The following is a 13,517-nucleotide window of genomic DNA, read 5'->3' as shown; positions in this document are numbered from 1 at the left end:
TCCTCTCATTGTGACTATGATGTGTCTTGATGTCTTCAGGTCTGGGTTCATTCTGTTTGGAACTCTCTGGGCCTCTTGAATCTTGATGTCCTTTCTGTTATTCAGGTCTGTAAGTTTTCTTCTATTATTTCCTCCAGAATTTTTGCTTCCCCTTCCTCTCTTTCTTCCTCTGGCAGGCCAATTATGCGAATGTTACTTCTTTTGAGATAATCCCATATGTCTCTGTTGTTGTTTTCAGTGTCTCTCAATCTCTTTTTAAGCTCTTTCACCTCTTTCTTCATTTTTTCTAACTCATCCTCTGTCTGACTAATTCTGTTTTCTGCTTCTGTTAGTCTGCTTTCCCTTGCCTCAGCTTCTTTCTTCATTACAGCTATTTCATCTTTCAGTTCTCTAATTGCCTCAAGATAATCAGTATTTTCCTTTGGGGTCTCAACTGTTGTTTCCCTAATACGGTCATTCCTTTCCTTCAATGTTGTTTTCATTTTTTGAGTAATAAGATTAGTATTGCTTGCATACTTTTCTTATCTATGGTTACTTCTGGCTGATTTGTAGTTTCTTCTGGGCTATTGTCTTCATTCATTGGAGTAGCAGTTTTATTTGTTTTTGATCTACCCATTTTTTTTATTTATGTCTTTCTTTTTTATGCTCTGTTGTTCCTCAGTTGTGTCTTGAGCACAAGCAACACTGTACTAAATACCTTTATGACAATTGCACTCACCAACCTCAGGAATTACAGTAGTAACTGAAGCAAGTATTGAAGCAGTTTAATCACTACCAGGTAGCCAAATAATTTCTCCAGTTCATGAAAAAATAGTAACCAAATCCCAGTGAAGAAGAAAAAGAAAAGAAAGAAGAGATAGCAAGAATAGACAGTTATGCAAATCTACTATCCACTGTATATTCGAGGGGTAACAAGAGGTGAAAGGGGACTAGAGCAGAGATACACACATAGAGAGTCCACTCTGAGTCAGATTTCTTCCCCAAAATAATTCACATATTCAGAAAGGCAAAGAAGAAGGAAGGAAGGAGTGTATGACAAGGTAAAGAAAAAGAAAAAAGAGACAAGTGAGAGAAAATGGAAAATATAAGAAAAATAGCTGTAATTAAAGAGCAGTGAAAAGAAAAAAACCCTCAGGACTAGACAAGGATGGCTGAAATAGACAGTTATGCAAATCTACTATCCATTGTATATTCTAGGGCTGGCTAAAGGAGGAAGGGAAGTTGAGCAGAGACACTTGCAGTGAGAGTCCATACTGAGTCAGAATTCTTCTTCCAAATAATTCCCAAATGTGTATCAGTGAATTCAAAAAAGTACACTGTTTGGTGTTATGGGGGCTGGGGCCTGTGGCTTTGGAAGCTGTAGGAGTAAGGAAGAAAGTATGAATGACAAGAATGAGAAAAAGAAGAAAAAAGAAAGAGAGAAAAAAGAAAATGATAAGAAAAGGAACAGTCATAAAAAAGCGGAGAAAGGAAAGATTTTTTTAATTTATTTTTAATTATTTAATTAGCTATGTGGGGTGAGGTGGGGGGGGTTGTCTACTTAGAAAGAAAAAAAAGGCCAGAGGTTTCAGAAGGGTATAGACTTAGAATGAATGATACTCCCTGGTTGGACAGGAATTTGGTAAAGAAAGAAAGAGGCTCAGCAGGGGATCCTGCTAGGAGCTGGTCCCCAGGGACTGGTTATGGGGGGGTGGGGTGGGGGAGGAGGTGTGCTTTATAATTAAACGGAAAAAGAATATTTTCCCCCTTTTTTTCTACTCTATTTCTTAACCCAAATTAAGTTATAGTCACCTCCTTGGTGTCACCACTAGGACCCCTTATTGACTGGCCTACTAAAGGCAGAAAATCCTACCATTTCCAGAAGATGTGGTCAGAGCTCAAGCCACTAGCTGCTTCTCAGTCTGCCATCTTCCGGGAACCCTATTTTTAAATTTTAATTATAATTATCTTTATTTGATAGAGACAACCAGAAATCAAGGAGAAAGGGGGTGGTAGAGAGGAATAAAGGCAGAGAGACAATGGTAACACTGCTTCATCATTCACAAAGATTTCCTCCTGCAGGTGGAGACAGGGGGCTCGAACTGGGTCCTTGCATTTTGTAACATATGTGCTCAACAAGGTGTACCACCACCCAGCCCCTTAGCTTCTACAGTCCTGTAGGGTCCCTCAGTCAGTAATTTTCAATCCATTGATGGCAAGTTGCCTGGATTGACTTGAGCACCCATAGTTGAAATTTTACAGTTGATTTTGTTTTATTTCACTCCCTAAGGTAAAGCACAGTGGCTATTAATCCCTTCTTATGCTTCAAGATTTGTCTGTCTGTGATTTATCTTCCCTGTGGGCTATGGGAGTCTGAGCCAATCAGCAGACTTTTTGACTATAAGTAAATTTTTTAGCTTAATTCTTGGTTAAGAGATAAAACAAGGTGGAGGATAAAAAACACAGTGGTTGTGTAAAGAGACTCTCATGCTTGAAGCTCCAAAGTCCTAGGCTAAATCCCCCACAAAACAGAGCTAAATAGTGCTCTAGTGCTCTGGCTGTGTGTGTGTGTGTGTGTGTGTGTGTGTGTGTGTGTGTTTCAGAAGATAAGAGTGATAACAGAGATGAGATAAGAAAACAGAGACTCAGAAAAGGAAATATTTTGGTGACATAAATTTGAGTTGGACCCCAATATACTCACTCCCCTATTATACAGTCACTAAATGTAGATTCTGTGAAGCATTAGACTGATAGACTCTGGTGTGGGATAGATGAGCTCCAATGAAGAACTGAAATGCTATCCTTGGTCTTCTCCTACTCCTGGTACAAGTGTTTTACTGTTTCAATTCTAGTTCTGAGCCAAGCCTTACCGAGTATGGCTTTTTGAGTTTCAGGAATCTCTTCCCTCACCCTTTTTCCATCCACTGGCCACAGTCTATACTCACCTAGGGCTTAGTGAGTATAAACTAGTGAGTTTTTAAACAAATTCTGGTTGTATTTTGTTGAATTTTGTGCTGTTTTTTTTTCCAAGTTTATCAGGAGAATGATGTAAAAAGACTCCTACTCAGTAGCCACACCTTCAGACCACTGGGAGGGTAGATTTTATCCTGAGGTCAATTCTGTACCCTTGATATCAGCATAGGGTTTCCCAGCTGCTGTTCCATCCTCTGAGTGTCATCAGCAATGGTGACTCAAGAACCAACAGTTGTTATTTGGTGAGTTTTTTCCTCGTTAACAGTCTTTTGTTGCTAAAATTCAAACTTGTAAGTGGAGTGTCTAGGCCGGCAAGCTCTTAGACTGGAACTATCTATTCCTAAGTACTGTCTTTTAGTCCCAGGAGTCTCCCCTCATCCCTTTTCTGTCCATGAGCCATATGTTTGTACTAACCTGTGCCTTGGTGAGTTTTTGAAGAGATCCTGGTTGTATTTTGTTGAGTTTTCAGGTGATTTTTGTTTTTCCTAGTTGATTGGGGAGAGCACATCACAGCTGCTGCTACACCATAGTCACACCCCCAGAAGTCTTAAGTTATTTATTTCAATGAGAGATATGGAGGGAAATATATACAAAGAGAATAGAGCACTACTTAGCTTCAGTTTATTGTGGTGTTAAGGATTCAGCCTAGGTCTTTAGAGCCTTAAGGATGGATTTCTTTTGCATAACTATTATGCTATTTCCCATACCATATTGTCACACTCTTGTTCTCCTGTTCAGTTCTGTCTTGCCTGAAAATTCAAAATTCTGAAATATAATATGTCTTTGGTCATATTCTCCTAAACTCATTTCCTGCTTATACTTTAAGTTACTCTGACTTCTTTGTGTCTGAACTTGAATTATAGTCTCTCTCTCTTTCTCTCTCTATATCTATCTATCTATCTCTCTGTCTCTCTTTCTCTCCCTCTTTCTCCCCATTTAAATAAATAGTCCATGTCTTCCCAGGGATGGGAAGTAGTCAAGGAAACAAAATATAAGAAGTTCATGTCTTGAAGCTTAAATTATATGCAATCCCTTCCAGTATAGTCAATATAAATTATGAGTTCCTTTCTTTTCTCTTCTTTCCTATGGGATAACATTTAAATTATTTTATTTTATTTCAGTGATATAGAGAGTTAACAGAGGGAAATATTTCTGATTTCTTTCTCTGTATCTTTCCCTCTGTTAATGTTGGGTATTGGACCTGGGACATAAGAGCCTCTGGAGGAAAGTCTTTGTAGGACTTTATTGTCTTCACAGCCTGAGATAACTAGCACATTCAAAGATAATAGTTTTATCTCCCATTATTAGTATTCCTGAATCAGTGAATAAAACAAAGTTTTTAGTTATGCTAAAAAAATCAACCTCATACTGACCTGATACTCTTGGATTTTTAAAAATGATTTGTATATAATATTGTTCACTTGGGACAAAATGGATGGTGTTGAGCTGATTTTACTAATCAAAATAAGAGGTGAAAGACATTTATCAGACAGTTTCAGTCACATGTAGAATGTAGATAACTAATGCAAATAAACCTATACTAAAAATAGTAACCAGAGGGTAGGTAGTAACCGAAGTATCCCCTAGCTTTTATGAAAATTGTGGTTACTAGTTGGGGAGAGAGTATCCCCTGAGGGCTAGCTACTTGGTCAAGGCACTGCTTTACTTTGTGTGTGACCCAGGTCAAGCTCCAGCCCCCCCCCCCCCCCCCCCCGCCGCTTCATTGAAGGAAGCTTCAGTGTTGTGATATCTTTAAACTCTCTCTCTGCTATTTTCTATCTAAAAAGAAGGAGAGGGAGAAAAGGAGATGAAAAAGAGGAGAAAGAGAAATGGAAAGGAAAAAGGAAATGAGAAAGGGAAGGAGATGAAAAGGAAGGAAGAAAAGAAGAAACTTTAAAATATTACAAATCTGTAAACCAATATAAACACACTAATAATTGAATAGGTTTGGATTGTTAAAAAATATTTATAGATACCAGCTGGTAGCACACCTGGTTAGGCACACATATTACCACACACAAGAACTGAGATTTGAGACCCCTGCTCCCCACCTTCAGAGAGGAAGTTTCACAAGTAGTGAAGCAGGTCTGCCGGTATATCTTTATGTCTCTCTCTTTATCTTCCCCCTTCCTTCTCAATTTATTTGTCTTGTCAAATAAAATATAAAAAAATGGGGGAAAGGCCCCTGGGAAAGGGGTATTCATAGTGCTGGCACCAAACTCCAGAACAACCCAGGCAGCAATACAAGGGCAAAAATAAATAAATAAATAATATTTTAGGTGGAAAGTTAAACCTTTTGCTTTCTTTGGAACCAGAATCCAATTTAAAAATATCCATAAGAACTGAAAAGCAAAGGAAAATTTGGCTGGCTGGAAAAATCTGATCTAAGAGCTATCACAGATTAAAGGTGACAGAGCAATTATAAGAAGATCTTGGTATTCAATGACATCTAAAAGATGAATATTAGGTAAAAACTGCAGGAGGAACATGCTTTTGATCATCCTGTTCTGTCTGTCTAATCAGAGTTTTGCATGAAAAATAACACCATTTGTGTTCACAATATACATGAACTCATTCACTGTGTATGCAGATTGTGAAGATCCAAATTCAGAATGAGTTTTAGTATTGGTTTTATCACTTTAAAGCAAGCATCTTAATGGGATTGTAAATCAGAGGAGAAAATTGGTGAGATTTTTTTCATCTTTAAGGCAAACTACTTAATTACTTCTTTTTTTTCTCCTCAATTTTCTTTCCACAATAGGATTTGCTAGTCCAGTCACTGGCATAGCGGATGCCTCTCAGAGCAGCATGCATAATGCCCTGCACATCTACATGAATGGAACCATGTCCCAGGTCCCTGGCTCTGCTAATGACCCCATCTTCCTCCTCCACCACGCCTTTGTTGACAGGTGGGTTAACACACCCTCACAAGGCTTATTATGCTCATGGGTGTTAAGCACAGTGAATATATGTTAGATGTGGCTGTAGTTTTTTCATAAAGACAAGGAATCACGGTGGTTTATTCTTTTTTTTCTCCATCCTTTTTAAAATATTTATTTATTTATTCCCTTTTGTTGCCCTTGTTGTTTTATTTTTGTAGTTATTAATTGTTGTTGTTGATGATGTCATTGTTGTTGAATAGGACAGAGAAAAATGGAGAGAGGAGGGGAAGACAAAGAAGGGGAGAGAAAGATAGACACCTACAAACCTGCTTCACCGCCTGTGAAGTGATCATAGTGGTTTAGTGCCTTAGATCAAGTCCTTCCAGAAATAGACCCAAAGCTAATAATAGATTATGAAATAAATTAAAAGAATGGGGAAAACGAGAGATACAACTAAAAGTATACACTCGGCTGAAGTCCCAGACTCAACCAGAGGTAGAGTATGGAGATAACATAGGTAGAAAACATTAGCCATCTGTCAGGGCCCTGAGAGTATAGAGATAATGCCTTCTTGTAGTAGCCACACTGCTGATCAGAAGAGGTCTGGCAAGACACATATAAGACATTCCAAGCTAGGACAGTGTCACATCCTCCATCTCAAAACTTCCAGGAGAATTTATTTGTAAAATTATGTATTACATCAAAAAGGAATGAGGATTATTAAATATTTTAAGTAATATGCCATAGTAAATGTTAAGATACAAATAAAAGGTGGTTAAACTTAACACAGATAAGTATCAGAATGCATTTCTAAGGGGAAAATTTTTAGAGGATAGATAAGGGTGTTGAAAACTGCCATTGTCTGAATGTCATTATGTCATGTACATTCATTTGATGCCATAATATAATTAGTTTATTCCAGTTTTCTCCATGCACAGTCTCCAAATAATTAAGGCAGCAGCTAGACAAGAGAATTATGGGTGATTGCATGTGGAAATACTATCTGTGGGCCAATAAAAATCTCTTACATACCCAGAATTTTCCCTAGAGTAAGATTCTTATAGTAATAGGACATAGCCTGAAAAACAGGCCTCATGGTATTATCAGTCAAAGGAATGTACCTGGAAGACAAACAATATATATTTTGCAAACATAGATGCACAGGGAACAATTAGTAGGATTTCTAATAACAAGTATCAGGGAGTCTAGAATAAGAAACTTCTTCAATATCTCCCATCTTTTTATATACAAAAAAGGACAGAGATACACAGAGAAAGTCCTTATGGGTATAAGTGATCAGTCTTCTGTATGACTTGAAGGTGGTTCTTGAGTAGCAATCATGGTATGCCAGGGTGCTGGAAAATGTGCTCTAGTGAACAGGTTGTAGAGAAGTTGTAGAACTCCCTCTAGCAGCTTTGTGAAATCCTTCCCACATGATGGGAGTAGATGTCTAAGTCTGAGGTAGCAGAGAACACTGTGTGCCTTGATTCTGAGGGTTTTTCTTTGGCAGGTGTTGTATTCCCTTCTTGAGGGGAGACTGAATCTTCAGAAAAGAAAGCTGTGGTATGGTGTTGAGTTTATCTTTGACTAACTCATCTAAAGGCTTCAGTGATCATGCTGGCAACAATAATGCTACTGTTGGGGAAAGAACAGAAGCATACCCTCTATCACATGTGAGCAGTGGGGCAGGGCCTAACAATTTTTTTCTTGTAGAGGGTCCTTGTAAAGGACTTTTGCCTTTGGTAATGAATGATCCTGTGGGAAAAAGTTATGCTCAGCAGTCATCTGATTGAATGAATTTTATTTTTTAAAAAATAAATTATATAAGGCTCTGTATATTAGCTCTTGGGGTGACAAGGCCATATGTATATTACTACATTTCTGTTTAAGAAGTTGCCCTTTTGAAAGTGAGTTGAATCTTTCACAACTGTTTGTCTGGTAGGATTATAAGGTACACCAGTAACATGTTTAATATCTTATTGAGAAGAGAAGTGAGCCATAGTTTTGGAAAAATATGCAGGGGCTTTGTATCTCTATTTTGGAATAAGCTAGGAAGTCTATTTTAGATTTACTCCCCTGAAGTATATGTACCAGAGTGATGTCTGATTCTTTCTCTCTCTCCTCCTATCCCTGTCATTTATAAGTAAATAAAATCCTTAAAAATAAAGAATATAGCAGATGTGATTCTGTGTCTCCATTTTGGAAAAACCTAGGAAGTCTATTTTAGGTATATTCCAAGGGACTCATTAGTTTAGTAGGTATTGAAGAGTTTGAAACATCTGTAGAAGAAAAAGATCATTAGCATCTGAGAGTAAGATGGAAAGTATATTCACTACCAGATCAACCATATTTGCAGAGTCAGCCATGATATTTATTTTATTTTTGTTATTAATAGTTTGTTACAATATTGTAAGTTCCACACCACACCCACCACCAAAGTTCTGCATCCCCACCTTCCCACCTTACAAAGAGTTCTCACAAGTCTTACAAATAGTGGTTTGCTTCTGTTTGGTTTTTTTTTTTTTTTTTGACAATTTAATGTAAATCAGATCTCTAGATTCCATCTATGACGCAAACCATGTGTCTTTCATCTCTTTATTTAATTCTCTAAGCATAAAATAACCTCCGGTTCCATTCATTTTGTTCCAAGGGACATACTATAATATTTTTATTGCAGAGTAATATTCCATGGAACATATATCCTATAACTTTAGCCAGTTATCTGTTGGTTGTCATTTAGGCTGCTTCCTATCTTTAGCCATTGTGAATAACGTAGCTATAAACACAAGGGTGCATATATCCCTTCTAATTAATGTTTGAATGTTCACTGAATAAGGGTAGTGTTTCTGGATCATAAAGTAATTATATTTTCATTTGTTTAAGTTCTGTCCATACAGTCTTCCAAAGGTTACACAATTTGTATTCCCACCAGCAATGTAATAAAGTTGTCTTTTCTCCACAACCTCTTCAACACTTGGTCTTTTTGGGTTTGTTGATGTGATCTATTCTCTCAGGTATGAGATGATATCTCAGTATAGTTAAAATTTGCATTTCTCTGATGGTAAGTGAAGTGGATCATTGCTTCATGTGTCTGTGGGATATGTGCATCTATCTTTTCTTTTTATTTTTTACCTTTTGTTACCCTGTTGTTTTACCATTGTTGTGGTTATTATTATTTTTGTTATTGATGTCATTGTTGTTGGATAGGACAGAAAGAAATGGAAAGAGGAGGGGTAGACAGAGAGGGGGAGAGAAAGATAGGCAAGACACCTGCAGACCTGCTTCATCACCTGTGAAGTGACTCCCCTGCAGGTGGGGCTTGGGAGCTTGAACCGGGATACTTATGCCAGTTCTTGTGCTTAAGGCCATGTGCACTTAATCCACTGCACTACCATCCGACCCCCTGTATCTATCTCTTCTTACGAAAACTGTTTAGTTTTCTTGGCACACTTTTTATTGGATTATTTTTGCTTCTTTTGTAGATCCGTACCAATTCTGTATAAATATTTGATATCAGTCATTTGTCTGTTGTTTGATGTGCAAATGTCTTCTCACATTTATTTCACTACCTGGTTATCTTTGTAGTGTACCTCACCTGCCAGTCTTCCAGTTTGGTGCCAGCTGTCCAATTCTGTATAAATCTGATATCAGTCATTTGTCTGTTGTATGATGTACAAGTGTCTTCTCCCATTTATTCCACTACCTGGTTATCCTTGTGGTGTACCTCACCTGCCAATCTCTCAGTTTGGTGCCAGCTGTCCCAGAGCACCTCTTTTTAGTCCCGGAATTTATCAGAACACTAGTGAGATATTTGTTAAAGTCTTAGAGCACTTCAATGACAGCAGCAAACTCAGCTCTCTGAGTAGAGGTTTGTGGGTCAGTTAAAAAATGATGCCACTGTGTACTATTGTGTCAGGTAAAGGCACCCCTCCCATTTCCCTGATTCACTTGCAGAACTACAATCACATTGGACAAGGGTCTTTTTTTTTTTTTTTAACCAGAGCACTGATCAGTTCCGGCTTATGGTGGTGTTGGGGATTGAACCTGGGACTTGGAAGCCTCAGGCATGAAAGTCTATTTGCATAACCATTATGCTATCTACCCCCAGCCCTGGACAAGGGTCATGAGAAAATACATGAAAGGCTGGATAATTCAAATCTTTTGAGTATTTAACATTATCCAGAGTGAAGTCTATGTCTCCCATGAATTGCCAAGGAAATTTAAAGTGATTCCTAAGAGAAAAAGTCTGTGAAAAATAGATTAGTTAAACCAGGATGAATGGCATCAAGATATTTACTAGTGAGCTGTTGAGAGTGAATCTGACCTTATGGTAGAAGGTAAGTCTTCATGTCATTTAAAGTGGAAATGGTCTTTGGAATATGGGAAAAGAAAACCATTCAATAACTTGCAAGTCAGGTCAAATTGACCTAAAACACCTGTAGGACTGTGAGGAGTGATAGTACAATCAAATAGACTCAGTATTTCATATTAAGATTAATATAAATTAAATATTTGGATGATAAGCTCTGGTTAAAATTTTCCTTTTTTTTTTTTTACCTCCAGTGTTATCACTGTGCTCAGTGCCTAATCCACTGCTCCTGGAGACTATTTTTTCCTGCTTTTGTTGCCCTTGTTATTTATCATTATTATTATTGTTGTTGTTGTCATTGTTGTTCGATAGGACAGAGAAATGGAGAGAGGAGGGGAAGACAGAGAGGGGAGAGAAAGACAGACACCTGTAGAACTGCTTCACTGCTTGTTAAGTGACCCTCACCCCCTGCAGGTGGGGAGCAGGGGGCTCAAATCATAATCCTCATGCAGTCCTTGAGCTTCACGCCATGTGCACTTCACCCTGTGTGCTACCACCCAACCCCCAACGATTTCCAATTCTGCAGTGCTAGTGGTGACAGTGATTTAGTCATAGGTGAATTAAAATCTAGGTCTCCATTTAGAGTGCTAAATAAATTAGAAAGATGATACATTGGAATTTTGAAAGAGAGACATGAACAATTAATTTGACCTAACGGTTTCTGTAAAGAATTAATAAGAGTAAGAGGGAGACCACCTGGGACAAGATAGGACTAGAACTACTTTGGCAACTGACCAAGTCAACAGTGAATGCAAGCTCGTGTGGCACATGGACAGAGAGGAGCCTAAGAAGAGACTCCTGGGGCTAAAGCCCATATCTACTCCCAAGTTTCTGGTAACGGTCAGGCAGTTTTCTGGTTGTGGCACCACCTCCAGTCTGTGAATGCAAACCTGGGCCTTGCATGTGATAAAGTCCACACCTAACTAATCATTTTTTAAATACTTTATTAATTTGATAGAGGCAAAGAATCTGAGAGGGAAGGGGTAGATAAAGAGGGAGAGAGAAAGACAGACACATGCAGCACTGCTTCACTGCTTGCAAAGCTTTTCCCCTGGCAAGTGAGGACTTAAACAGAGGTTCTTGTGCATTGCAACATTGCATGCAACATTGCATTCAACCAGGTGAGCACCACCTGGACTCATCTCTTAGAGTCTTTAGAATGTTTGTTATCCCCTTTTTAAAAGTTTGAAGGTTGAAGCTCAGGTAGGTTAAATATTTGCCAAAAGTTTCAGAGCTCTATCATTGTCTCACATAGGATTATAACTCACAGGTCTTATTGATAGTCCTTTCATTTCTGCCATCAGTACAATTTGGGATGCCACTAATATGCAGATCAGAAATACTGATCAGAAGGTTAATACGTAAATTTATTAGTGCTACATAACAAAATACTGGGTTGTTTAAGCAAAAATACTGAGTGGCTAGAATAAATATATTTTTTCACAGTTATGTGAAGTTAGAATTCTGAGATCAAGGTCTTGACAGAATGTATATATATCATCTCTACATTCACTTTCTCTCAAGTTTTTATATTGTTGCCTCCTTCCATGTATCTGTGTCTTAATTTCTTTTTCCTTTTTAATAAGGCAAACATTTTTCTTTTCATTAACATTTTATTATTTTTATTTATTAATAGAGACAGCCATAAATTGGGAGGAAGGGGATATAGAAAGGGAGAGAGACAGAAAGACACCTGCAGACCTGCTTCACCACTTGTGAAGGTGAGAACAGGGGCTTGAACCTGGGTCCATGTGCACTGTAAAGTGCGCATTTAATCAGTTGTGCCACTGCCTGGCCCCCTTAATTTTTCTTTATATGAACACCAGTCATAGTAAGATCCTACTCTGATTAACTTATTTTAACTTAACTAAAACTTTAAATATAGTCGTATCTTGTGATCCTGTAAATAGAAACTTTAATACATGAAATTTCAGCAGGTATATTACACCAAAGTAAAAAACTCTGGGGTGTGTGGGTGGGGGAGAATGCAGGTCCAAAAAGGATGACAGAGGACATAGAGGGGGTTGTATTGTTATATGGAAAACTGAAAAATGTTATGCATGTACAAACTGTTGTATTTACTGTCGAATGTAAAACATTAATTTCCCAATAAGTAAATTAAAAATAAATAAATGAATTTCAGCAGACACATTCAGTCCAAAACATTTGGTGAGCATGAAGGTCAAATTGGGGCTAAGAAAATAATGTAACGGTTATACAAAAAAAAAAATTTTATGGCTGAAGCATCGAAGGCCCCAGGTTCAATCTCTAGCACCATCATAAGGCAGAGCTGAACAGCGTTCTGGAAAAAGTTTAGGCTATTATGAATTTCTCTGGGAGATAAACAATTTTATCTATATGTTAACAATTGCACTATAAACCATAAACCTACTACTACTAGTGTGTGTGTGTGTGTGTGTGTGTGTGTGTGTGTGTGTAGAGAGAAAGAGAAAGAAGGTAGATAGAATACCTGATGACCTTCAGGGGAAAAAATAGACCAGATTTAACTTCTGATAAAAAATTATTTAAATGAAAATAATATATTATATTATACTACAGATATGTTAAAATTCTAGTATAATGAAAATATAATGCAATTGACAAATTCAAATTATATGAATATTTTTAAAATGTGATGACAAAATAAACAAAGTGTTAGGACAGCAACTTTATTTAAAAGAAGAAGCAGCATTTTTGAGTACTCTTTTCCTTTAACAACTAAAATTCATAATTTAAAAAATTGCTAAAGAAACAATAGAAGCAAAGCACATTGAAAGTCTTTAAAAATTAAACTATAAAAGAAGACATATAGCTTTAATTAGAAAAGATGAAACCATGGTCTGGGAGGTCGTGCAGTGGGTAAGGCACTGGACTCTCAAGCATGAGGTCCTCAGTTCAATCCCCAGCAGCACATGTACCAGAGTGATGTCTGGTTCTTTCTCTCTGTCTCTCTCCCCTATCTTTCTCATTAATAAATGAACAAAATATTTTTTTAAAGAAAAGTTGAAACCAATATATCTTCTTTCCAAAGGAAAGACTAATCAAATAATAGAAACTAGTGTATAAAATATGCATAAGAAATGTTATATTGAGAATATGGTTTCATGTATTTATTGTATGATTTTGCTTAGTTAAAAAATGTACATGATATGAGAGTCCCTGAAAGCATGGAAATAGATTTCTGCATGCGGGATTGGCAAAGCAGGGAACATAACAAACCAAGAATGCATGATACAAATGCTATTTTTATCTGGGAGTTAAGAAATCCCAAGATAACTGTATTCAAGTGCAAAATGTCACAATAATAGTCTGTG

The 13,517-nt window shown here is 37.3% G+C and overlaps 1 protein-coding gene across 1 annotated transcript in view; it reads left to right on the top strand.

The window, feature by feature from the left end:
- Positions 1–13,517, top strand: part of TYR (tyrosinase) — a 114,878-nt gene that overhangs the window by 54,572 nt on the left and 46,789 nt on the right. Inside the window, exon 3 of the mRNA XM_007534507.3 lies at positions 5,714–5,861. Within this exon, the coding sequence (XP_007534569.3) occupies positions 5,714–5,861 (148 nt within the window). The remainder of the gene's footprint in view (positions 1–5,713; positions 5,862–13,517) is intronic.

The sequence above is a fragment of the Erinaceus europaeus genome, chromosome 17 (genome assembly GCF_950295315.1).
Source record: "Erinaceus europaeus chromosome 17, mEriEur2.1, whole genome shotgun sequence".
Classification (NCBI taxonomy): Eukaryota; Metazoa; Chordata; class Mammalia; order Eulipotyphla; family Erinaceidae; genus Erinaceus; species Erinaceus europaeus.
This window is presented reverse-complemented; position numbering and strand designations above follow the sequence as displayed.